Source organism: Tinamus guttatus, unplaced genomic scaffold (genome assembly GCF_059628265.1).
Source record: "Tinamus guttatus ecotype Peru unplaced genomic scaffold, ASM5962826v1 Tinamus_guttatus_pri_ptg000724l, whole genome shotgun sequence".
Taxonomy (NCBI): Eukaryota; Metazoa; Chordata; class Aves; order Tinamiformes; family Tinamidae; genus Tinamus; species Tinamus guttatus.
The window spans coordinates 7,914-34,608 of NW_028289258.1; the positions used below are offsets into that span (position 1 = coordinate 7,914).

At 57.8% G+C, this 26,695-nt stretch overlaps 1 protein-coding gene across 1 annotated transcript in view; it reads left to right on the forward strand.

Moving 5' to 3' along the window:
* Positions 1–211: 211 nt before the first annotated feature.
* Positions 212–26,695, forward strand: part of LOC148591719 (uncharacterized) — a 52,965-nt gene continuing 26,481 nt past the window's right edge. The window contains exons 1-2 of the mRNA XM_088537088.1: positions 212–1,114; positions 1,285–1,746. Coding sequence (XP_088393214.1) covers positions 212–1,114; positions 1,285–1,746 — 1,365 coding nt within the window. The remainder of the gene's footprint in view (positions 1,115–1,284; positions 1,747–26,695) is intronic.

The following is a 26,695-nucleotide window of genomic DNA, read 5'->3' on the forward strand; positions in this document are numbered from 1 at the left end:
AACTAGTGCTCTCATCCAGGTAAATCAAGAGCATGTGCAGTTCCTGCCTCAATCCAGGCCTGAGTCTTCAACATCATCAGTGGGAGAAGGCAGGATATTTCAAGGGGATGATGAGAGGATGAATCTATCCCTGAAAAGCCAGCAGCTCTTGGGAAGCTCCTCCTTTTTCCTGAGAGCACAGAGCATTCCTCCTGAAGGGCAAGTGCCTGCGATGGAGAATCCTCAAGAAGCAGCGGCCTCTTCTGCCCCGGATGATCCCGAGCAGGGTGCGATGGCAGCTGAAGGTGTTTCGGAGGAGGCTGGACTCAGCAGCTCCTCCATTGCAGTGCTGCCACCCAGCTCTGCACAAGACGTCACTGCCGGGTGCTGCAGTGAAATGGCCCCACTGGAATCCCCATCGCCCTTCTCGCCTGAGCCTGTCAGCCTCGTTCAGAGCGTTGATGGAGAAACTGGCACAGAACTGAGATCTGAGAGCCAGGGGCCTGTCCCACATGGCCCCACACCTCCTGCTGTGGGTCTGGAGGAGGCAGGCGTGGGGCTGGGGTCTGCCCCCTTGAGCCATCCTGATGATGCGAGCCCTGGAGCCAGCCAGCAGCCAGCACAGCCTGATGCCTTGGCACACACCATCGATCAAGGCACACAGGCAAGCTCGTGGCTGCTCCAGACCATGGAGTGTGACCAGGGAAGAGCCCCTGCAGCTGAGGAAGGGCCTTATCCCTGCGCTCATGGGGAAGAAAGGGAGGTCAGCAGGGCTGGGACACCAGCTTCCCCAGGCAAGGATGGTGGGACAGGGACACCACGACGAGCACCAGCAGGGCAGGACCCGAAACAACAGCCTGTGGGCATCACCTGCCACATGCAAGGAAGGCCGCTGCGTGTGCACGAAGACAACACCGCGCGGTACCTGGGGGTGCTCAGCGTCAAGACGGAGGCGCTGGAGGAGCTCGACAGGAGCTGCCTGGCCCGCACGGGGCAGAGCTTGGCACGGATCCGGGAAGTCACTTTCCTGAGGAAGGAGCAGAGCCTGCAGGAGAGCCAGGGCGAGGAAGAGGAGGGCCATGGGGAGCGTTTCTCCCTGTCAGCATCAGGATCCCTCAATGTGAGACCCAAGGAGGTGAGTGCAAGGGAGGGCTGGGCCAGGTGGGAGCCCTCCTGGTGCTGGGGCCGACCCCGGTGCCACGCTGTGACAGACGGGTTGTCCCAGCACTGGCAGAAAATCCCCCAAGAGACCTTTCCTTTTGGGAAAAGAAGCTCCCTTCACAAATTCTGCCTCTCTTCTCCTAGCTCCTTGCCAGAAACTCCTTCCACAACCTGTGGAAACCAGAGATCACGCAAGTGGAGCTCCTCAAGGATGCCAAGGGCAAGTGGGAGGTGCTGGAGCGCCTCTATGCTCATGCCCCCCAGCAGAACATTGAAACATGGAGGAGAGACCTGGAGGAAATAGCAGAGCAGAGTGATGATGAGGAGGATGGTGATGAAGAGCTTCTGCCAGAGGAGGAGTTGGAGGAAAGTAGCTCCTTGGCCTGGATAAGACCCAGCCTCCGCAGCCTGTTTGCGGAAAGGGAGATGGACCTGGAGAAGGTGCCCTCCTTGCCCAACATCAAACAAGCAGAGGCTGCCAGTGAGGGACCTGGTGAGGTGGAGAGCCCCTCTGTTGAGCCAGCAATGCCCAGAGGAGCTGAGGAATCTCTGCTGCAGGAAGCAACAGCAGCAGCTTCTCTCCAGGCTGCAGGCCCTGCTCCCCAGGTAAGCATGGAGCATGTCACCTGTCCCCACGACCCAAGGGAGCTCCTATGTGAGCTGTGTGGGGGGAGGTGCAGAGGGCATGCCCAGAGCTGCCCCATCCCAAGGGATCCCCCTGTCCACGGTGCCCCACTGTCACCCCCAGCCATTTGCCCTGTGCGGTCTGCCATGGGGAGATGATGGGTCCTCTCCATTTCCAAGTGCCAAAGGTGCAGGGCTGACATCCCCTCCACCCCTGCACCACGTTCAGCCCTGGGGCCTGGATGCCCAGCGAGGAGGGAAGGGGCAGCCCCAGCAGCAGCCCCCTCCGCACACAGTGCACGAACCCCCTTGTGCCACACACGCCCCCATCTGCCTCTGTTCCCCTGTGCATCACGGCCCCTGCCCAGCCCTGCTGCTGTGGCCCCGCAACGAGCCGTGTCCCATTGCCGTGCCAGCCGCAGGTCCCTTCCCGTGGGACGCACAGCCCCGGGAAGCCTCCCCCAGCCCCGAACCCTTTGACCCTGTGTAACCAGGGGCACCGGTACCCTGATCAGCAGCAGCTGATGGCCGACGGGTGCGTGTTCTTGCTCTGTCCATGCAGGAGGCCTCGGAGCCCCAAGAGGAGAAGTCCTCATCCTCCTGCAGCCCCACGGCAGACACTGAGCCAGGTACGTACCCGAGTGGAGAGCCCTGCTGGGGACGGCGGGTCTCTCTGGAACAGCGAGCGGCACCGGGGCCGGCAGCAGGAAGTGCTCGGGGGCTGCTGTGCTGAGGCCACATCCCCTCGGGAAGCCCTTGGTGGCAGGGACAGGCAGGTGCAGCCCTGCGCCCGTGCAGCCCGTTGCCCACAGCTCTGCTTCCCACCGCAGGCATCGCTGCCCTCCCGGACATCGCGGCTCCCCGGCGATGGCGCTCGCGGCTCAGGACGGCGCTTCGGGCTCTGAGCAGAGCGTTCTGCTGCTGCTGCATCGCGGGGCAGCGAGAGGAGCGGTGCAGGTGAAAGAGCCCGGCAGGATCCCTGGAGCGGGGCTGGTGCAGAGCGATGGACACTGTGTCCTGGGGGCTACAGAGAGGCTGCTGCGTCGTGCCCCATAGCAGCCATGTGCCCACACAAGCCCTAGGTGGCAACAGCCATTGTCAACTCCAAATAAACCCCTCGGAAGGTTTTTCTCCCCTTGTCAGTTGTTGTCAGAAAATCTCCATGAAAAGACTAGTGGGGCTGTGGGGCCCTAAGGCCATGGGTGACTCCTGACTCCGCACTGGCCTTGGTGGCTGGGGTGGGAAGCAGATCTAGCCAAACAGGGCTGCTCACGACTGACATGGCTGGCACGTGTCCAGGCTTTTGAATGGTTCTCAGAGTGACCCCTGCGCTCTTGCAAGAGCAGGAGATGTTTTCAGGTGTGCGTTAGCGCTGGCCTGTGGTGTTTCACTGCGAGTGCATGAATCACTCTCCAGTTCTCCTTCCCTGCGCCTCCTGGGTCCCCCCTGCTTCTCCAGGGACGGCCGAGCCCTCCTTTCCCCAGGCATGCCTGCATTTGCTGCGCGGTCTTTGGGGGACTCTACCATGGGCTGCCTCATGTTTGGTGAGACTGCACTCACTGCCACCCCTAGGCATCCCCGGGGTTCCCCTGAGCTCTCCTGGAGCCTCAGGTTCCCTTTCACAAGGATGGGCATCTGTCATCAGCACTGTCACCTGTGCGACAGCCCCAGGCATGCAATTCAGAGACCATTCTGCACCTCCCATGGCAGTGCTCCCAGGGACATGAACCCCGAATGCAGCCCTTGGTCCCTGAAAGACCACACTGGGCCTCTGACCTCCTCCCCTGGAGCCCACAGAGCGCACAGGCAGAGCAGAGGCCCTTTCATGCTGCAACCCCTTGGGTGCATTGGTGTACTGTTGACCCCAGCTTCAGAAGAAAGACACAAACTTAATGTTTTTCTGGAGGCTAAGTCTGGCGTAAGGCTGCCCATTGCCTTGTCCTGCTTTACTTAGGAAACACATGGAAACACAACCCCACCACCACTCTGTCCCTTCAAAAGTCCAAAGGTGTCTGTGTGTGTCCAGCTGCCACCCTCTCTCCATCCCTGTGGATTACGAGCTTAGACAGGAAGCTCCTATGCAGAGACATAAAATTTAGTCAAGGGGAAACCTCCTGTGAACTTGCGGAGCACAGAGGAGGGAACTGAACCCCACTGCATCCCAGGAGCTTCTCCATGGGCATTTGGTGCATGGATTAACTCCCCGTGAAGAGCCCGAGGAGCAGGAGGAAACGAACCAACTTCCTGCTCCTGGGCAGGTGTCCTGTCCTCTTCCGTGGCGGGAGCAGAGGCTTCTGCAGGGGGACATTTCCAGCCCACAGAGGATCGTCCCCTGCTGGCACCAGCCGCAGCGCTGGGCTCCAATGTTACCGATGTTATCGAATATTCATTAATCCACAGCCAATCAGGTGGTGGCGGCGGGGCCCGGGGGCGGGGCAGGTACTGCTGCTGGCAGGTGGGCGGGGCAGCGGCAGAAGCAGCCAATGAGCGCGCGGCGGGAGGCTGGGGGCGTGGCGGCGCGTGCCGTGGGCGGGGCCAGCGCGTGACGCGGCCGTTGGGCAGCGGCGGCTGCAGGCGGCGGCGGCCCCGGGGCCGCAGCGAGGCGCGCGGCGGGCGGTGGCGGCTGCGGGCGACGCGAGTCCCGCACGACCGATCCCTGCGCGATCCCTGTGCGGCCAGAGGCGCTCGGGAGCGTGGGAGGCAGCAGCTGGAGGCGGCCCGAGGCGCAAGGGGCCGGCCGGGGCCCCGCGGCCTCGCAGCCGGAGGCTGGGGCCGTTGCTGGCTGTTGTGGACAGCGGCCGTTGGGCTGCGCGGGAGCGCGCGGCAGGCGGCGGAGGAGCGCGCGGCCCCGGCGGGCCGGTCCAGCAGGCGGCGGCCCTGCAGCTGCAGCCGCCCGGCCCAGCCCGGCCTGGCGCGGCCCCCCGGGAGCGGCGGCGCCTGGTGCCAGGGAGCTGCGCGCGGCCGCCATGGGGAAGCGGAGCTCGGCCGGCTGCGTGCCGAGGTGAGCGGCCCCGCGGGTGCCGACCCCGCTGGGCCCCGCTGGGTGCTGCCGTGCCCCGTGGCACCCCCAGAGCCGCCCCCTTGGGGCCGGGTACCCCCCTACTTTGAGTGCCAGACACCCCGGGTGTCTCTTCCCCCCAGTGCCGCTTCCTGTGGGGGCCGTGTCCCCCCCGCCCTTGAGTGCAGGGTCCCACCAGTCCCCATCTACCCCCACCCCTGGTCCCTGTCACTGTCCACCCTGCCCTGGGGTGCAGGGACCTGCCACTATTGTCCTCCCAGCGTCCCCTCCCCATGTGACACGGCCCAACAAACACACTCGCCTGTCTGCAGACACGGAGAGATGCCTGGGCACAAGTGCGTGTGTGTAAGCGAGCACGGGGACGCGCGTGTGCTCGGGTGTGCACGTGCTCGGACGTGCCCGCGCCCGTGTGTGCGTGTGCGCTGCGCCCGCTCCTGCCAACTCGTGGCAGGGGCCCGCGTGGCCCCGGGGCTGCGCGTGAGCCCGGCCATCCGTGCGCGTGGTGCGTGCGAGCTGGCAAGTGTGTGCGCTGCACACGGGAGATGCACCCCAGGCGTGTGAGTCTTCACGGCCACCCGTGCCTCCTGTGACACGTGTGTGCTCGTCAGCACACTCGCGTCCTGCGTGTGCAGGACGTGTTCTCATGCATATGGTCACGTCACCCGTGTGTGAGACATGTGGGTGCCTGTGATCACCCTCACGTCACCCGTGTGTGAGACACGCTGGTGCTCGTGCACATGCCCATGACACCTGCTTTCAGCACACACATGTGCTCGTGCGTGCCCTGCCCGGGGTCCCCATCTCTCCTGCTGGGATTATGGGAATGGGCCCAGGCTTCGGGGCCCCGCTCTGTCCGTTGACTGCCCCCCCATCCTCCCCAGGTTCTTCAGAGCCTTCCTGAAGAGGCTGCGGATTGTGCGCAGAGTGGTCAAGAACCCCGACGCCACCACTGCCGAACCCCAGGTGAGACCCAAGGGGGTCCTGTTGGTGGGAGAGCCGGGACCGAAGGGTTCCTACCCCCGGGGGGGACACCAGGGCATCTGGGGGGCTCAAAGAGGTCTGTGGGGAAGGTGCCGAAGGGGCCCCTGGCACTTGAGGTCTGGGGGGTCCCATCGCTGTCGCAGGGCAGAGCTGGTGGGAGGGGGTACCAATGGGATGGATCGTCGGGGCTTTTGGTGAGGGTCCCAGAGCACTGCGGGGTCCAAAGGGCACAAGGGTCCTGTCCCAGGGTGCAGGCAGGGGTTGGGAAATAGTTCCAGGGGCTTCCCAAGACGCCCTATGGTGCAAGAGGGGGATTCCGAGGGGCCTGGAGGGGCCCAGGGGTGCCCCAGGCTGCAGGCAGGAGGGTCCCAAGGGGATTCCAAGGGTGCAACGTGGGTGTCACAAGGAGTTGGGGGGATGGTGTCCCATGGGTGCCCCAGGGTACCACATGGGGGTTTAAATGGGCCTGGGGAGATCCCAGGGTGCAACAAGGGTGTCCCAAGTGGTCTGGGGTGGGAGTGGGGGGTTCAGTGGTTCCCTATGGTGCAACGGGGGGGTCCCAAAGGGTCCAAAGGGACCACGGGTCCTCCAGGGTGCACACAGGGGGTCCCAACAGGTCTTGAGGGGCACAGTGGTACCCCCGAGCATGGGCAGGATGGACCCAAGGGGTCTGGGAGCCCCAAGGATGCCCCAGGGTGCAACAGGGGAGCCGCAAAGGGTCTGGTGGGGCCCATGGGTGCCTCAGGATGTAGGCTGGGGTGTCCCAAGGGGTCAGCAGTGTCCCGTGGGTACCCAGGTTTACGATATAGGGATTCCAAGGGATCTGGGGATCCCGTGAGTGTCCCAGGGTCCAACATGGGGGTTCCAAGGGGCCTGGTGTTGCCATGGTGCAACATGGGGATCCCAATGGGTAATGGTGGCCTGGGATGCAGGCAGGAGGATCTCAGTGTGTCTGGGAGGTTCCAAGGGTGCCCAGGGTGCTAGAGTGGGTCCCAATGGGTGTGTGTGGGGCAGGGGGGCAGGTCAAGGGTGCCCAGGATGCAGGCAGGGGGTTATGAGGCATCTGTAGCAGGCGGAGGGTTTTAAAGGTGCCCTGTGGTGCAAGAAGGGAATCCCAAGGGGTTTATTGGGGTCCCATGAGTGCCGCAAGGTTCAGGCAGGGGGTTCTGATGGGTCTCTGGGCGTTCCATGGGTGCCCCAGGGTGCAGCAGGGGAGTCCCAAAGGGTCTAGGTGAGCAAGGGAGTCCCAGGGTACCTGGTGGGGGGTCCCAATGGGTCTGGAGGGCAACAAGGGTGTCTCAGGGTGCAGGCCTGGGAGTGACAAGAGGGCTGCAGGGGGGCAAAGGTGCCTTGTGCTGCAACAGGGGGTCCCAAAGGATCTGGTGGAGTCCCCTGTGTGCTCCAGGGTGCAGGCAGTAGGTTGCAAGGGACTGGGGATCCCCAGAGTGTCCTGTGGTGCCACAGGGGGTCTGAAAGGGTCTGGGGGTCCCATGGAGCTCCAGGGGCAGGTGAGAGTACCAAGAAGTCTGGGCAAGACCAAGGTTCCCCAAGGTGCAATAGGGGGATCCCAGTGGGTCTGTGGGGTTCCCAGGCTGCCCCAGGGTGCAAGCAGGTCCCAAGGCATCTGGGGCTCCAGTGGTTGCCCTGGGGTGCAGACATGGGTCTGGAGGGGATCCCATAAGTGCCCTGTGGTGCAGCTGGGTGTTCCAGTGAGTCTGGAGAGCTGCCAGGGGCTCCTGGGGCAGGAGGGAAACTCCATGGAGTGGCTGGGGCTCCAGGGGGAAGGGGGCCCTGCCCCCCTGCACTGCTGGGTGCCTCCTGGTGACACCGAGCCCGGCACAGGGCTCCCCGCGGGTGCTGCGCTCCAAGGAGCTGGAGGGGGCCGTGGGGCCCAGCGCCCCCCCCACGCCGGAGCTGCAGCTGCAGACGGGGCCCGCGGCCCCGCGAGCCCCCGCACAGGTGCCCCCGCGCGCGGCACCCCTCGCCCTGCGGCCCCCGGCACCCAGTGCCCCTGGGGCGCTGCCACCGGGACCTGCCACCCTGGGGGTCCCAGCACGAGGAGCCCTCGCTGTGGGGTCACCTGCACCACGAGCCCTCCCTGCTGGGTCCCAACCAGCTGGACCCGTCACCTTCGGGCCCTCAACACCAGGGCCCCCCACTCAGGGACACGTCCCACCTGGGCACCTCAACCTCGGGCTCCCAACCCCAGGCCCCTTCATCCCCAAAACATCTGACCATGTGTGTATCGTTATAGAACCCCCACCCACAAGACCCCCCACCCCAGGCCAATGTCCCAGTGGCCATTCACCCGTGGGAATAAGTCCCCAGGATCCCTCAGCCGCCTGCTCTAAACATCAGGGTGCTTCAGGCCCACGGCTAGGCCCAGGGGACCCTTCATCCATGGGACGGCCCCCCCAGGACCACTTCAAACATGGACCCCCATTCCCAGGAGCCCATCGACCCCCACCTATGCAACACATCACCCGTGGACCCTGGTACCCGGCACCCTTCATTTCTGGACCCCCACCTCCCGGCCCCTTCCCCCATGGGCTCCCAACTGTGAAACCCTTCACCCATGGGCCCTGCTTCCCTGGGCCCTCCTTCCGTAGTGCCCCCTGCCCTGGACCCTTCACCCGTGGGCCCCTGCCCCCAGTAACCATCCCCCGTGGACCCCAGACCCCAGACCCCACAACTTGTATTCCCCAACCTGCAGGACCCAATTCTCACGGGCGCAAAACTCCTGTACCCATCACTAAGGGTCCCCCCCCATCAGCACCCTTACCCAGTGGGCCCCCACCTCCCAAATACTTCCCCTGTGGTCCCTGTTTTCCTGAACCCTTCACCCGTGGGCCCCCCCCTCCCGGCCCCTTCCCCCAACAACCCCCACCACCCGAAAACATTCCCCATGGGACCTGGTCCCCTGCACCCTTCTCCTATAGGGCCCCATCACCCGGCTCTTTCCCCCATGGGTTCCCACCTCTACATCCCTTTATCCATCCACCCCCACATATGGAACCCAACACCCGTGGTCCCTGGTTCCCTGACCCCTTCATTCATAGACCCCCAACTCTCGAACACGTCGTCCCTGGACCCTTCTTCCCGGCACCCGTCCTCAGATGGGTCCCCTCCCCTGAACCCTTCACCCGAAGGCCCCAACCTGCAGGATGCTTTACCCGAAGACCCTGTTCCCCTCGACCCTTCATTTCTGCACCCCCACCGCCCGGCCCCTTTCCCCATGGGCTCCCAACTGTCAAACCCTTCTCCCGTGGGTCCTGCTTCCCTGGGTCCTCCTTCTGTAGTGCCCCCTGCCCTGGACCCTTCACCCGTGGGCCCCCACCCCCAGTAACGATCCCCCGTGGACCCCAGACCCCAGACCCCACAACTTGTATTCCCCAACCTGCAGGACCCAATTCTCACGGGCGCAAAACTCCCATACCCATCAGTAAGGGTCCCCCCCCATCAGCACCCTTACCCCGTGGGCCCCCACCTCCCAAATACTTCCCCTGTGGGCCCCGTTTCCCTGAACCCATGACCCGTGGTCCCTGGTTCCCTGACCCCTTCATTCGTAGACCCCCAACTCTCGAACCCGTCATCCCTGGACCCTTCTTCCCTGCACCCGTCCTCGGAAGGGTCCCCTCCCCTGAACCCTTCACCCGTGGGCCTCCACCTCCCGGCTCCTTCCCCCATCAACCCCCACCTCCTGAGCCCTTTCCCCATGGGCCCCAATCCCCTGCACGCTTCTCTCATAGGGCCCCATCACCTGGACCCTTCCCCCATGGGCTCCCACCTCCACGTCCCTTTATCCATCGACCCCCACCTATGGAGCCCGTCACCCCTGGGTCCCGGTTCCCTGAACCCTTCATTCGTAGACCCCCGCCTCCTGAAGCCTTCACCCCTGGGCCCCGGTTCCCAGAACCCTTCATTCGTAGACCCCCGCCTCCTGAAGCCTTCACCCCTGGGCCCCGGTTCCCTGAGCCCTTCCAAAGGGCCCAAACCTCTGGACCCTTCCCCCATGGGCCCCAACCTCGTGGATACAGCACACGAAGACCCCAGGCCCCTCCACCTTTTATTCATAGGGCCCCAGGCCCTGAACACTTCATCCATGGGCCCCCATCCCCTGGGTCCTTCATCCGTAGGTCCCCATACCCTGGGCCCTTCACTCATGGACCTTCACATCCCGAACACTTTGCCCATGGACCCCGCTTCCCTAGACCCTTTACCCGTGGACCCCACTTCCCTAGACCCTTTACCCGTGGACCGCGCTTCCCTGGACCCTTTATCCGTGGGCCCTGCTTCCCTGGACCATTTATTCCTGGGCCCCACTTCCCTAGACCCTTTACCCATGGGCCCTGTTTCCCTGGACCCTTTATCCGCGGGCCCCGCTTCCCTGGACCCTTCCCCCATGGGCCCCAACCTCGTGGCCCCTTCCCCCATGGGCCCCCACCTCCCGAGCACTTTCCCCGTGGGTCCCGGCTCCCCGGACCTTTCTTCCATAGGACCCCGACCCCCTGAACACTTCAGCCAGGGGGTCCCCATCTGCTCAGTTCCTCCCCTCCCGGAGCCACCACCCATGGGCTCCCACCTGCAGAACGGTTCCCCTGGGCGTCCTTGTCCTCAGTGCCCATCCCCTGTGGTCCCCCCCCTAGCACAGTTGATCCATAGGCCCTAAGAGCCTTCCCCCTTGTGCCCCCACCCCCAGGACCGTTGACCCTTGGGTTCCCTTTCCCCAGCCTGATCCTCCCCCCAGCAGCCGCAGGGCCCTGTTGCCAGGACCCCCCACCCCCAGGACACTTCCCTCCCAGCCCCCGTCCAGGACCCCTCCCCCTTGAGCTGCCCCCAGCCCCCTTCACCCACAGACTCCGGTGCCCAGGACCCTTCCCCGCCTGGCCCTCACCCCAGCACCCTTCACCCGCACAGCTCCTGCCCCCAGCGCCCCTCGCTCCCCGCAACAGCCCCCGATCCCTCCTGCCACAGGCGCCCGGGACCCTCCAGCCGCCCTTCCCCTGGCCCCTTCACCCACAGCAGCCTCCCCCGTGCAGCCTGGATGTCCAGAGCTCGTGCCCGAGCCCCTGCAGCCTTCAGGGCAGGGGTGCCCACATTGTCCCTGCGGGGCCGTGTGTCCCGAGTGCCCTGGGGTGCGTGCGGGTGCTGGGACACCTGGGTGCGTGCGGGTGCCTGTCCCCAGTGTGCCTGCAGGCCAGTACCTGCAAGCCTGGGCCCTTGGGTTCATGCGGGCGCCCGGATGCCTGGGCCCTTGGGTGTGTGTGGGCGCCTGCTGAGGGGCACCCCGATGCCGGGGTCCTCGGGTGCCTGCGGGTGTCCAGAGTGAGCAACGAGCTCGCAGACACCCAGGTCTGTGGTGCTTGCGGGAGGCCGGAGGCGAGCGTGGAGCTCCTGGGTGCCCAGCGCCCAAGGTTTGCAGGTGCTCGCGCAGAACTTGGCAGTGCCCCACACCGAGATTCGGATGAAGTCTCAAGCGGCGCATGGACCACAAGGACAAGAGCAGGATGCCAGGTGAGGCCCCCGAGGCACCCACGGGTGCCCTGAGTCCCCGCTGACACCACTAGAGTCAGAGGGGAAGGGCAAGGAATGGGGATGGCCAAGGGCACGGGGCAGCTCCCCCAGCAGGGGCAGCACCCGCCGAAAAGGGGCACGGGAGCATCCCCGGGGTGGGCAGCCCAGCCAGGTGCTCACCCATGGGTGCCCCAAGACCACTCTGCTGACATGGACAACTGTTCAGAGGAGGAGAGCATCTGCTTGGAGCAGGAGGGCAGCGACGATGCTCTGCACGGCAGGTGGGTGCTTGACGGGTGTCCCACTGCTTGCACGGCACCCACAGGTGCCCCCGATGGTGCCACCCTGTCATACTGTCCCCCAGGACCTTTTCTACAAGAAAGAGGAGCTGCAGAAAGTGAAGAAGAGGAGGAGGACACTCCCAGGCTCTGCTTGGACCCAGGTGAGCAGGTGCCTCTCCAGGGTGGAGGTGACAGGGTGCCCGGAGGGTCCTGCTGCAGCCTTGGGTGTTGTGGGTGCCGCAGGAGGAGCTGGGGGCAGTACCCAGGATGCTCCCCCACGTGCCAGGGTGCCAGGTCCTAGAGTTGTCCCCAGGATGTCCCCAGCTGTGCTGGGTCCCCAGGCTGCCCCTGCCTCTGCCCTGACCTACCCGCTCTCCGCAACAGCAGCCCAACATCAATCAGAAATTGTTGGCCTTGCTGAGACACTTCAAAGTGTTGGGTGAGGTAGGGTGTCCCCCCAGGCACCCATGGGTGGCCCTGGGCCCCTAGGCTCCCTGTGGAAAATGGGGCTCTGCAGATGGTCCCAAACACCCCCCAGCTCCCTCTACTCCCACTATTAAGGTGTCCCCAACCTCTCCCAGACACCCCTGGTATTGGGGTGAATCCACCTCCCTTCACCTCCACAGTATTTGGTTCCCCCCAACCTTTCCCAGACCCTGCCCAGGATTGGGGTGCCCCAAGCCACATTTTCAGCCAATATTGGGGTGTCCCAGTTCCTCCTCAGGATTACAGTGCCCCCAAATCCCTTCACCCCCAATACTGAGGTGCCCCAATCCCTTCACATCTAATATTGGGTGCCCTAGGACCCCCAGCACCTTTTAATATGGATATCGGGATGCTCATCTCCCCCCCAATATGAGGTTCCCCTTTATCCAACATTCTGAGGTACCCCAGACTCCCCTCACTGTTGAGGTGCCTCCCATCTGCCTCCCCCCAGTACTGGGGTGCCCCAGGATCTTCTAAGTGCTGGGCTGCCCTCTAATGCCTTCCTCCCATATTGGGGTAGCTCAGACTCCCCCAGTATCGGGGTTCCCCCAGCTCCCTTTAACCCAATAGAAGGGTGAGACCCTCCCATAATGGAGTTCCCCAGGTTCCATCTCCTGATATGGGAGGGAATTGCCCCACTTCCCACTCAGGTTTGGGTTGCTCCCAAATCCCTTCATCCACAATTTTGGGCTACCCTGGGCCACCTCTGTAATAGGATGCCACCAGAAACCTTCATCCCTAATATTAGGAGTCCCCAGAGACCCCAGTATTGTTGCCAGACCCCCCCAGTTCTGGTGGTTCCCTCAACTCTTTTCACCCCTGTCCTGGGTTACCGCAGAGCCCTCTAGTTTTGAGGGTGCCCCCCAGTTCCCTTTCCCCTCAGTTGTGGGGTGCCACAGACCGCCCCAGCATTGGTGATCCCCCCCCACTCTGTACACCCCTAGTGTTAGGGTGTCCCCAACTTCTGCCAGGCTCCTCCTAATATGGATCTGCCCTCTGCTCCATTTACACTGGATATTGGGGTGTCCTAGAGCCCTCCCCAGTATTGGGGGTGCCCCAGACTCCCTTCAGCCCAGGTATTGTTGGGCCCCAGCTACTTGCACGGCCAATATTGAGGTGCCCCCGACATCTCCCAGACCCCTCCCTGTAGTGCAGGTGCCCACAGCTCCCTTCACCCAAAATACTGGGGTGCCCCAGATCCCCCCAACATTGGGGTGCCCAAAGCACCCCTGGCTGCCAGTATTGGGGTTCCCTGGAATCCCCCAGTATTGGGGATGCTCCCAGCTGCCTTCATTCAGAAGTTGGGGTGCCCTGACCCTTTTGCCAAGTATGTGGGTGCCCCAAATTCCCCCCCGCCACACACATATTGGAGTCGCTCCTAGTTTTTTGAGACCCTACCCAATATTTCTCCCTCAAAACAAACAAACAAACAATATTGGGGTGCCCTAGAGAATTTCACCCATAATATTGGGGTATTCTGGACTCATCACCCCAGGTTTGGGTGCCCCCAGCTCCCTTTTCTCCCCAAATGGGGATGCGTAATTTCCCCCCCATATTGGGGTGCCCCAACTGACTGCCCTAACCCCCACAATGACCTTTCCCTGCACAGGCTGCAGGAGGAGGACCATAAAAAGCTCATGGATTCTGGAGGAATCCCCGAAAAGTTGAAGACCCAAGTGAAAAGCAGCCAAGAGGAGCTGACATCAGCCAGGTAAGGGGCAAGCTGGGGAGGAGGGTGCCAGGCAACCGAGGCTGGGGTTTGGGGTAGAGGGGGGATATGGGTTGAGTTGGGGTCCTTGGCTCCTGAGGTGTGGGGACATTGGGGTTGCAGGAGAAATTTGGGGTCTCTAAAGTGGGATTTGGGGTCCCCGAGTGGATGAGGGATTTTGGAGTGCAGGAGAAAGGGGGGAAACTGGGTTCCCAAGAGGGCTTGGGGGTCCCTGTCGAGGAAGCAAGAAGGGATCTGTGGGGTTGGGGGGATTTTGCATCTCAGGACAGGGGTCATCTCAGGCCCCTGCATGTCCTGAGTGGTGCCCTCGTTGCCCCAGAGCTGCCAGCGCAGGACAGAGGTGCTCCAGGCGGTGGAGGTGGTGGTGGTGGGTGCACAGGGGGGCACAGCCCCCTGTTGCCTTGTTTCCTGCGGCGGCTGCTGCTGGGCACCCGCCGTGCCGAGTGGCTGGGCTGTCTGCGCTGCCTCCTCGTGCTGCAGGTGCGTCACCTTGGTCGGGGACAGTGCAGGGACGCGGGGGGACACAAGGCATTGGGGGCCACGGGGTATTGGGTGGACACCTGGGGCATGAGGGACACATGGGAGATTGGGAGCACATGGTCAGGGACACAGAGGGGACTGGGGACATGTGGGATCAGGGAGACAGAGGGCAGGAAGGGAAACCTAGAGATCTGGGGACATGAGTGGCATGAAGAGTGCAGGACATTAGGAACACATCAGGACATCGAGGGGACAAGGGCATAGAAGGCACACAAGCCTTTGGGGACACATGGGGAATTGGAGAAAGATGGGGAACAGGAGGAGACATAGGAGATCTGGGAACATGCAGGGCATTGAGAGAAACAAGAGCTAATGGAGAGTACGGGACATAAGAGGACACAAGACACGTGTGGACACATGGAGCATTGTCAGGACAGAGGCCATGATGGCATGTACAGAGCATTGGGGATATGGAGGACATGAGGCACAGAGCATATTAGGGATACATAGGAAATGGGGAGAATTTGGGTCATAAGGAACACGAGACACTGGGTGCACAAGGATGATGTGGGGCACATGGGCTATCAGGGGGACAGAACATCAGGGGTTCACAGGATATTTGGGGCCACACAGAGCTTGGGAACACGTTTGCCACCAGGTACATAGCACATTAGGGACACCCAGGGCATGGGCAGACACATGGGGAATCGGGGGACACAGGACATCAGGGGACAGCCAGAGCATGAGGGACATGTGGAGCATTAGGGACACAGGACATTAGGGACACATGGGAGATAGGGGGGACATGGGGCACTGGGGACGCATGGAGTATCAGGGACATGTGGGACATTGGTGGGTCACAGAGAACATCGGGGGACATATGAAGCATTGGGTGGACATATGGTGCATCGAGGAGACATGGCAAGTTAGAGACATGCAGGACATTCAGTGACTTGCCGGGGAAGGAGACACGCCAGGGATGCAGGACGTCACAGCAGGGATCGGGGCAGTGGGTCTGTAACAAGACAGGGACAGCCCGAGTTTCCCCTGTCCCAGCCATGAGCACTATGGTGGTCCGTGGGGTGGTGACACCAGTGTGGGCACAGTGTGGGGACACCCTGGGAGCCACCAGCGCTGGCTTCCCGGTTGTCCCCACCTTCCTGGGTGCCCCCGCGGATGCTGAGCATGTTGGGGCCCCCACAGGGCTCCCGCCAGGTGCTCCCTGAGCAGCTCAAGCCGCTCTGGGTGTGAGACAGCCCTTCCCGAGAGCATCGTTGTGGTAGAGGCGGCCGAGCGGCAGGGCCAGGTGAGCGTCGGGGCACCCCCGGGTCCTGCTGGGAGCAGGGGGATACGGGGACCCTGCTGGGCACATGCTGACCCCACTGCACAACCACCCCTGTCTGTCCCCAGCTTGTTGGGGACCTGCTGCAGGAGCAGAAGAAGCCACTGGTGGCTGCTGCCAAGGTGCAGGCCGAGCTCTCGGACGTCCTCACCCGCATCCAGCACCAGTGAGTGTCACTGCTGGGTCCCCAGGATTACTCCAGTCACCCTCAGTAGTTTCCATGTCTCCTCTGTGACAGGCCTGGGGTGCCCATGTTGCCCATGTCCCCTCCATGTCATTGTTGGGGTGCTCCTGGTCCCCAGGTCCCCCCTGTGCCATGTTTTGGGTGCCCATGGTCCCCATAACCCCATTGGGTGACCCCACCCACCCCAACATGCCCCAACGCTCCATGGGATCCCCAGTGGGCCCCCCCAACCTGGTACCCCCCCACACACAGTGGGAGCCACTTTGGGTGCCCACTCCCAACCCAACATGAGAACCGCTGGGTTCCCCCGTGACCCTGCTCTGGGCCCAAAGGGGACCCCAAGCGTCCCCTGCGTGTCCTGAGTGGTGCCCTCGTTGCCCCAGAGCTGCCAGCACAGGACAGAGGTGCTCCAGGCGGTGGAGGTGGTGGTGGTGGGTGCACAGGGGGGCACAGCCCCCTGTTGCCTTGTTTCCTGCGGCGGCTGCTGCTGGGCACCCGCCGTGCCGAGTGGCCGGGCTGTCTGCGCTGCCTCCTCGTGCTGCAGGTGCGTCACCTTGGTCGGGGACAGTGCAGGGACGCTGGGGGACACAAGGCATTGGGGGCCACGGGATATTGGGTGGACACCTGGGGGATGAGGGACACATGGGAGATTGGGCACAGATGGGATCAGGGACACAGGGGGCATGTGGGATTAGGGATACAGAGGGCAGGGGAGGGAAACATAGAGAACCGAGGACATGCGTGGCATGAAGAACGCAAGACATTAGGAACACAGCAGGACCTTGAGGGGACAGGGGCATAGAATTCACATAAGACTTCGGGTGTGGGAATATATAGGATAAAAGGTTCATGAAGGGAACCTGTTGAAGATTGCAAAACTAGGACTGAGGAACTGCTGGTGAAGCAGAGGAGATCCAGGATTGGTCACTGGGATGCTGACGCTCCAGGATTGGTGGGTTAAGATGTGTGAAGGTTATATGAATACCCAACCCTGGTTGGGTTTTTATACCAACCCTTCAGCCTTTGGCTGAAGACCATTGGCCCATCAATTACTCTACAGTGCTTATAACCTACTTTCCAAAGGAACTTCGTAGCATACAACAGTTTTCCTCTGTCTGCATTCGTGACACATCTGAGGATCCTCACCTCCCTCAGCATCACAAACCTCAGCTTCTTCTGACGATGATGATTCTATAAAATGAAATAAAATGGCAGAAAGTGATATTTCACCTGTTTATAACTCCAGAAAGCAGTTTCAAGTGTCTTTTCTCAATGCATAGTACAAGGGAAACACACACAGTAGCTTTTTTCAGGACACAAAGTGACAAGAGGGTAAGAGTACCATGTTGGGTTTATGACTTTTCTTTCAAGGATATGTACATATATCTTTTTATACTTCTCAGTGGAGATCTTTAAATTAAAATCAGTAAGTTTGGATATGGAAATAACAAAACTTAAAGGTTAAGTTTTTGATAAAACAGTGCAATGAAAGAAAAAAAGTCATTATAAACTAAACTACAAGTAGAAACAGATTTATAAAAAGTAGACCTTCTGAAGTGACCCTTTAGCAGCCCATTTGTAATGGGGCATTGACAGAAATGGCAATGAGCAACTGAAGTGGCAAAGAAATGCAATGTGCACAGGTTACATGCATGCAATAAATGCAGCAAAATGCACTTGCAGAAGAAATTTAAATCAAAGCTGAGTGTGTGTGTGTGTATATAAATATATTCAAGAAATTGTACCTCATTTATATGCAATAATTTAGCCCTGGAGAGTACCTGTGCACATAACCTACTTTCCAAAGGAGCTTGGTAGCATATGACAGTTTTCCTCTGCCTGAGGCCGTAACGCTTCCGAGGATCCTCACCTTCCTCAGCATCACGAACATCAGCTGCTTCTGACGATGATGATGATTCTGTAACTACAGCAGGAGGATACACTTCAGAGGAGCTCTCATGCACATCTCCCTTCCTGAAAATCCTTGCTGTGCTGCACAAAACCAGGAAAACTGCCCCACTATTGCTGTAGCAAGAGCACTGTTTCCCATGCTGAATAATACTGCTCGTTTACTTGACTTCCCACCTGTCTGTGGCATCTGTTGCCTTTTATTTGTGTTTGGTCGTGAGCATGTTGTGAATGTGTTCCTTTATTTTTCTGAGCATCTGTCCTGAGCTCAGCCCAGCCCAGCCCAGCCCTGACATCCATCCCTCTGGCTTGTAACCCCAATGGCAATAGAGAATTATGCACATATGGAAATTATCCAGTAGTTAGCTCACTTCTGTGAGCAGTAAAGATAACTTAAAGCCAGAATTAACCTATCTCCTGAGTTGCATAAGCTTTTCCAGCAGCTTCATTCTTCTTGGAAGCATACATCAAGTTTCCCTGCTTAAAAGAACCAAGAAAATCAGTCATAAATATGCAGAGCACCTGACATGCACGTACTTTGTGCCTGTATAGAAACTTTATCAAGGCACTGCATATACACAAAAGATCCATTTTTTCTGCTCTACTTGAAAAAAAGGAATTTGGACCTAAGCGGGAAGCTATGAAGGCAACTTTCTAGCCTGCTCACAAAAGGAAGTGTTCAGCATCCCAAACGAAGAATTCCAGTTACCAGCAAAAGGAGGCAATAAGCATTGCTGTGTGCTTCAACAGCACCTCCTCCAGGGGCACAAGACTACTTAAGATGACGTGCAATGCAGGCACAGCAACATATACACAGAAAGCAGCCAGCAGGAAATGTGGTTTAGAAATTTGAAGGCTTCAAAACCCTGAAAAGGTAACTCTGGAAGTGCCTTTTAATCAGTGAATATTCTAAAATGGGCTTTAAGTCGACTTAAGAAAATGCTTACATGCTACATTTGCCTTTCACAGCTGACTAAACTACACGATACAGGACATTCTTTGTAAAGTGAGGAGATTTTAAGAAAAAAATACAGGTCATGAGGAATCAAAGTTTGAGTCACATCACACTGACAAACACACGGAGGCATTCTACAGTGCATTTTATAGGCTAAAACTTAACTGAGCTTTCCAAACTTTTTCCCCCCGCCCCCCCCGCCTCCATGATCAGAAACTTAACTTAGGAATGAAGGCTGAAAGGACAGATAGCTTGGTTGTGCCTATGTGATGAGAGGCATCAGGCAGTCTGTTTGCCTCTTTAATCCCCAGTCACAATTTTCGGTAAGTTTTGAAGTGAATAATGAGTGAGTAATTATGTTTATTTGTATATATTCACATACATATTCATATCTATTTATATATGATTTACATATATATGAATATATATTTTCACATATATTTTCTCATATATATTTACATATATGAATTATATATTTTTTCATATCTCCATATACATACCCATATATATATACCATATTTATATATGTACACTTGTATTTATTTATATATATTCATATTCATGAAATATATATATTCATAGTATATATGTTTTATATTAATAGTTATATTTATCCATATATTCATATATTCCTAAACATATATATCCATAATATATGTTTCATGTTAATAATAACATTAATTCATAATGTATATGTATATATTAACAATTATTTTTGTCCATATATAAAAACATCTATTCATAATATATATGCTTCATATGAATAATAATATTTATTCATATACACATTGTTCACATTTTTTATGATTAATACTTACTTGTTACACAAAAAAAAATTACAATTTGTGATACTCAGATTAGATACTAATAAAAAAATGCATGGATGTGAAATGCATATCATAACCTTCTGAGTGTGAAGAATGGTCAAATTAGCCTCAGAATGGTTGCTATTAGTCAATAATTGAGAAATTTTTTTTTTTTTTTTTAATCCATATGCCGTTATTGTCGATTGGAGGGGATGGATCCCATTATAAATCCAACAAATTTGTGTGAAGGTTATAGGTATACTCATCACACATACAAACATCCATAATATTCTATATTGGATATCCATATTAATCATACAGGTTAAAAGCATAAACTACTAATTATATAGGTTGAGACCAATGCACATAGCATAAGCTGTTAATTATATAGGTTAAGATCAATGTACATAACAGAATAAAACTGCAAACATCACCACATCTATTCCCTACTGCACCAAATGTTGAAAAATGATTCATGATTCACTCCAATGGTTCATTGGTTTTCGACTCCTGTGCTTGGCTGCAATTCTCCTGTGGCTGTGACTCCTCTGTCGTCAAGTAAGGCTTTACAGTTTTTGCTGGTAACCAGCGAGGACCTGTGGGAAGAAGAACACATGCATATCCCCTTCCCCACGTTATTAGTTCTACGGGGTCGGTCCATTGCGACTCCCCACATTCTTTATACCATACCTTTGGTTGAGCCACAAATGCAGGGACCCACCCGAATTGTTGGGCAGCTGCTGTTGCAAATAACTGATGATCAGAACGATTCAAAAAATTAAGTACATAAATGGGTTGGCTAACTGTTCCTGTGGAGTAACATGGTCCATATGATTCCTTCTTTTTTGTTTATTTATCGTAGCCTTGGTTGGCCCCATGTCCATATATGTGTGACATCGCCCTGCCACAACTCATTAGCTTGTAAATCTCAAGGGTTCACTTCTGTATATGATGATACTGGTGTGATACGTTGTAATACTGCTGTAATACAGCCAGAGCGGCTTGCATCGATAAGAATTCCCACAAAGAATTACCACAAAGTCGTCTTTAGTCAGCTGCAAATAAGCAGCACCAGGATAACTACAATAACTACATTGCAAGCACACATATTAGAGTCATTAAACACAGTCTGGTCATAAATTGCATTAATTAATTAGCAAGCATTTACACATTGGTCTACAGCACACACATCCTTTCCCTGCATAAACTAATGCAGTTTTATTATTACTCTATGGATTGATCTCAAAATGACACACGCTCTCCTTGGTATCAAGGCAAACTTCGCTCGCCTTAAGGGCATCATCTTTGCATATGAACTCCAGCTCTGATACTAAAACACAGGCTTCTAAATCTATCAATTGCCGTTTTTTAGCATTTTTTATCAGACACACTTGCCCACATTCAGTGATCCAGGGAATGGGGGGGAGAGAGGGACGTGGGTGTTTAGAGCACAGATTCGTTGGTGTTAATTTCCAGGGCTACAATGGGGTAAACCTTCTCAATGGTGACATCCGCCACTGTCCGTGCGTTAGTGATGACTGTGCTGAGGACCTGGTCATGGGTGAAGGTCACAGGTCTCCACCGCGCTTGAAGCTGTTGTTCTTCCTCCAAGCCCTCAGAGCTAAGGTCAAACGGATCATCACTTGGGGGGTAAGCCACCCCCTCATATGGTGGTGCTCACGGTGGTGGTGTTTCTTTCTGGTCACCTCTGTGCTCACACACAAAATCTCTATCAACAACACACTTTTCTCCTCAGGTCTAGGGTAATCCACTCGCCCTACTCAACTTCGTCCCTCCACCAATATATGTGGAATGGGCAAGTAAAAAGGCACATACGGACACTGATGCAGCAAGAACATATGCTGGAATTTGCATGTATTTTCAAGGACTGCTCAAACAGGAAACTGGAAAGTCTTGCAGAGGCATCTACTGACAGTGCACAACTCGACTTTCTCACGGTGCAAGGAGCAGAGTATCTTATGGAACTTGCCTGCAGATTCTGAAAGGATCACCTTATGAGAATGACCATATCACAGTCATGCCTTCTTCCTCTTGAAGGTATACATAACAGGGTCTAGCAGTGAGAAGCTGAGCAGGGATGAGGAATGACATCTGACCAAGTCCTAAGGCTAGACCACGAGAATCCCTCACCTCCCCTCAAGTAGCACAACTAATCTCTCTGCTGTATTTATAGCGTTCCCTTGTGAAGAGAACAATCCCCTTTCCTTCCAAATGGCCACAAGTGCATGCACAACCCCAAAGGTCTATTTCAAGTCACATAGATATTGGCCCACTTTCCTCCAGGTAACTCCAGAGTCTGTGTTAGAACACGCAATTCAGCTTTCTGAGGTGATGTATTTATGGTCCATGGCCCTTGCTTCTTTCTTCTTTGTTCACAACATGGAGCTTTTTGTACATTTTCTACAACTAGATATATATAAACCATTCTTTGAATGATAGCCCTTAGATCTTGTCCTCTGATTGCCTTTATCTTAAAGACTTTGCCCCTGCCTTTAATTCCACTCTTCCCGGTGAAACACCACTGGCCACAGGCCTTCAACTAGATTCAGCACCGCTGATAGCAACTCTTTAAGCTTTGCCATCCAGCCAGTTCTTGATCGACGCACTCTGCACTTAACCAAATCAAACTGCCTGAGCTTCCCAGCATCCCTACAACAATGTTACAGGAGACGATGGGAATGAGAAGCTTATTTCACAGCCCAGCTTTTACAAACAAGTGTTCCTGCCTTTTAAAAAAATTTTCAGTCAATCACTGCAGACAATAGCAGCTTCTCTGGCGCAGGGGAGGTTACCTTCTCCATATCTCATTGACTTTACCAAAGGTGAAAACAGGGAGCACACGAGATTCTTCCCCTCCACTGCTTAGCATGACTCCAGGCAGCACATCCCTCCTGCACCTGCAAACACCACTTCCCAGAAAGGGACCCAGTGGAGACACACATATGTAAAGCTGCTGACAAACACGCCAGGGCAACACAAGTGCTGAGAGAGGGCAGTAGCTGGGCACAGAATAAACACATTGCTTGCAAGGGCCTGTGTACCCAGGTCGAGGGGCAGAGGAGCCGCAGCTTCTCTGCAAGCAACCTGCATGGGGCAAGGGCTTCCCAGCGCCTTTCCTGCCGATGGGAGCACTGCGCACGCCTGGGCTCTGCAGGCGTGACGCGTGCAGGCAAGGGGGCTCCCAGCACTTGCCCTCACAGCCACGGGGCTGAGCTGGCTGCCCAGCCCTCTGCTCGCGCCTCCCTCCAGGGAACACTGCTCTGCTTCACACTTCCCCTCCAGCATTCCCAGGGCAGCAGACAAATGCCTGCCGGCAATTCCCCGTGCCACCAGCCCTGCGGCTGCTTGGGAGCCACCCAGAGCCCTCCGCGCACCTCTGGCACCAGCCCCTTCCCAGCAGCTGCGCTCTGCCTCGCAGGGGCACTGCGGCATGCCAGCAAGCAAGGTTAGCCAACAGCAAGATGCTCCTCTGGGCTCCAGCACTTTGGTGGCAGGGGTTGTGCTGCTTGCTTTTGGAGGGTTTTCACCAATGTGAGGACTAACCTGATGGCACCTTACCCAAAGGCACCTTACCTGTCCTTACTCAAAGGCTGGGAATTCACCTCTGTTAGCAAGTGAGCATTGTAGCCCAGTGCTGGGCAGAGCTGCAGCAGCTGCAGGTCCCTGCTTCTGCTGAGGGCACATTTGTGCCTGCTCTGCCCTCTGAAGCCCAAGAAAGCCGGGGCAGGGGCAGCAGTGCAGGAGCTGCACCAAGGCTGCTCTCAGCCACAGCACATGGCGCCTGCAAGGTGCGCGGCAGGACAAGAGAAGGAGCCCAGCAGCACCAGGGGCTCCCAGGCCACCACCAACTCACAAGGGCTCTGCTGAGGACATGCACACCCGGCCCTGGGCACAACTGCCCTTTGCACTCATTGCACTGCCAAGGAACATGTCTAGACCATGGAAAAGAAAGCTGTCTCGAGTCCATCAGGCTGTAAGGGCAGGAGTGGAGCAGGGAAGAAAGATGAAGGCATTCAAGGCTGCTTGCAGGGGTGGAAGCAGAGCCCCAAGTGCAGCCCGGCCTCTGGGCAGGCAGCCACCAGCAGCACCATGGGGCTGCGTGAGGAGACCTCCTTGGCACCCAGGAAGGCCAAGGCCACGCACTGCTCTCTGCTGCCAGGCTCATCAGTGCCAGGGGGAGTCCAGCACACGCAGACCCTTCCTCACGGTGGCCCCCCTGGCCCCTGCCGCTGCCCTCCTCCCCCCACGGAGCACTGGAACATCCCAGAGGGGCAGTTATCGCCACGGGAACACGGATGCTTCCCAGGGCTGCGCATCACAGTGGCCCCAGTGCTGGCCACGCAGCAGCAAGGCCAGGTGAGCAGCAGGGCCGCGCAGCACCAGGGGCACCCGTGGTGCCCACAAGATGCAGGGGAGCTGCGGGGCTGCAGGGCAGCCTGGGCGATGCCTCCCAGGGGAGGCCCCAAAGCCACTGTGCGACACTTGGTGCTCATGGCTGCAAATGTAAACATTTCCATTCCATTGCAGAGTCAGGAGAGTGAAAAAAAATGGAAAAAGATGAAGTTGAAGAAATGGAGTGGGAGAGCTTGGTGCAGGTACTGTGCGTGCAGGCAGAGGCTGCGTGGGGACGGCTGGCGCTTGACTCTGCGAGAGCAGCCGCAGGGCTGGTGGCAGAGGTGGCAGGGAGCTCTGGCAGGCCTGGGTGCTGGGACAGAGCTGCGCCAGGGCCAGGAGCGGCCAAGGCCTCGGGGGCTGCTGCCTAAGCCTGGCACCCTGGCTCTGTGCACCGCCTGCCCCGCGCACGCAGGGGACACAAGGCCCCATGCACAGAGCCAGCGCTGCCACCATGACCGTCCCCACAAGCTCTCCTGCTCTCTTCCAGAGTTCCAGCACCCACACCTTGATCAGCCGTACTAACGTGGAGGAGCCAATGCAGTGGGAGAGCTACTTTTTTGGCCTGCAGGTAATGCCCCTGCTGCCAGCTGCACAGGGAGAGCTGGGGCTGTGGCTGGCCCCTTCCTGCTTTCCTGCTTCCCGCTGGAGGAAGAGCGGTCCTTGGGCTAGATCCTTCCAGATCTTTGACCTGCCCTGCAAACCCCTCCTTCTCTCTTGCAGACTCCAAATACACATGGGGCACAAACGCTTAGTGCTCCTGAGCCAATCGAATGGCTGAGCTATGGCAGCAGCCAGGTACAGACCCTGCAGTCCCTGCGTGCACTTTTCCTTCCTCTTCCCCACGCACTGTCCCCACCAATGTCTCCTGCTCTCTGCCAGGCTGCGGGCACCAATGGCCTGGTCGGCTGCGGCCAAGAAGAACCCATGGAGTGGGAGAGCTCCGGCTGCAGCCCCCAGGTATGGTCCCTGCTGCCGGCTGCACGGGCAGAGCTGGGGCTGTGCCCGGCCCTTTGGCGCTGCTCCGCGCTGCCTTTGGGGAGCAGCCGCGCGGGAGCCTGGCCCAGGTGTGCGGGCGCTCTGGCGGGCCGCGGCGCCGGGGCAGAGCTGCACAGGGCGCAGGAGCGCCCAAGGCCTGGGCACCTGCTGCCTCAGCCCCTCTGCCGGCCTCTGGGCTGCGCTGGCCACGCCAAGCCTCTGCCAGGGCACCAATGACGGCAGCGCTGCTGCCAAAGAGCCCGCGCAGCCGCCAAAGAGCCTCTGCTCCACGGGAGCCCCCGAGCCGCTCCTCGGCCCTGCTGATGCCTCCTTTTCCCTTGCAGACCAAGCTCCCCTTCACCCTGGCTGCTGCCAGGAACCGCTGGGCATGAGAGACTGCAGCCATAACCCCTATTTGGATTTGAAGATTTGAAGAATCTTTTATAGTAGTATAGTATAGTAGTATTTGTTACGTGTTTTAGTTTGTTTAGTGTTACGTATTTTATCCAAGTGATGTCAGGCACTAAAATCATCCCCACTGCAGGTGTCTGTATGTAATGCCAATATTCCAAACACTAGGGGCAAGCGAGGGTTACCAAAAGGTCCCTTTGGACTACCCTTCACACGTGGTCCTGAGGATGCCACAGTCCCTTTTCCATCTTTTCCTTCTTCTTTTGTCATCTTTTTCTCTTTTCCTTTTCATCTTTTTCTCTTTTTCCTTTCTTTGCTGAGCTGTAAATGCCAGGGCTTCTCTGCTGGGGAAACAGGTCAAGGATCCTTCTAGACACAGCCATGAGACAGGAGCTGTAGAGTTGAGGATTCTCCTACAATGAAGAGTCTCCCAAAAAGAATAAGCTTTCCTTTGGGTACCATTCCCCCAGTTTTAGAGCTGAGCTATGTGCTGAGCACGGAATCACCCTCAATCTCAGAGCCTGGAGAGTGCTACCCTATGGGCTGACAAATCTCCAAAGTGTCCTGGTCTCTTCCCTCATCCACCTTACCCTCATCTTGACATGTACAATGTATTTTAAAGCTTCAACAGACATCTGTTCTCTTTGCTCTTGCACATCCATCCTGTCACGTACTGGGCAATGAGTACAAGTGTCTGCAGGACCCCCATTTGTGGGAGTCCTCCAACCACAAAGACAACCTGCACAGACTGAGGAGAGGAGGCTACATGAGCAAGGATGACCAAGTGGGTTGTCCATGTGGGTGAGCAGAAGAGTTTCCGTGGGAGGGGGAGGCTGGGAGAGCGCTGGCTGCAGCCGCCCCGTGCGCGTGCAGGGCGCAGGGCTGCTGTGCTGCTGTCCCTGCAGGGGCAGGAGGAGCCCAGCGCTCGCTGCGGGCATTGCGAGCTGCTCTTGCGAGGCTGTGCGGCGCTGCCGCAGCAGCGGGTGCGTGGCCAGGCGGCGCAGCGAGGAGCACGGCTCCGCGCTGGCTGCTGGGAGCCAAGGCCCCCGGCGCTGGGCAGGGCCGCGCGCGCAGGGGAGCAGCTCCCGCGGGGCCAGCGCTCCTCCTGGCAAGGCAGCCTGCGCGGGAGCGCCACGAGCGCCGCCTCCTTGCTGCCCTCATCTCGCCATGGGGCGTCTGCAACCTGCGCCACTGCAGCCAGCACAGGAAGCACCTGGTCACGCTCAGGAGAGAGCTCGACAAGACACGTGGGCCACAAAAGGGAGCTAAAGCTCAGGGTTCACAGGGACGCTTGGTGCTGCAGAGGGCTGGGGCTTCCCTTGTTTTCTCCCAGCAAGGCAGGAGCTGCAGGAGCGGGAAGGGCTGCGCTGGGAGGAGAGCCCCTGTGGCCTGGAAATGAGTGTGTGAGTCCGTGCTGAGCTGATGCAGGGTGCAGAATTTGGGA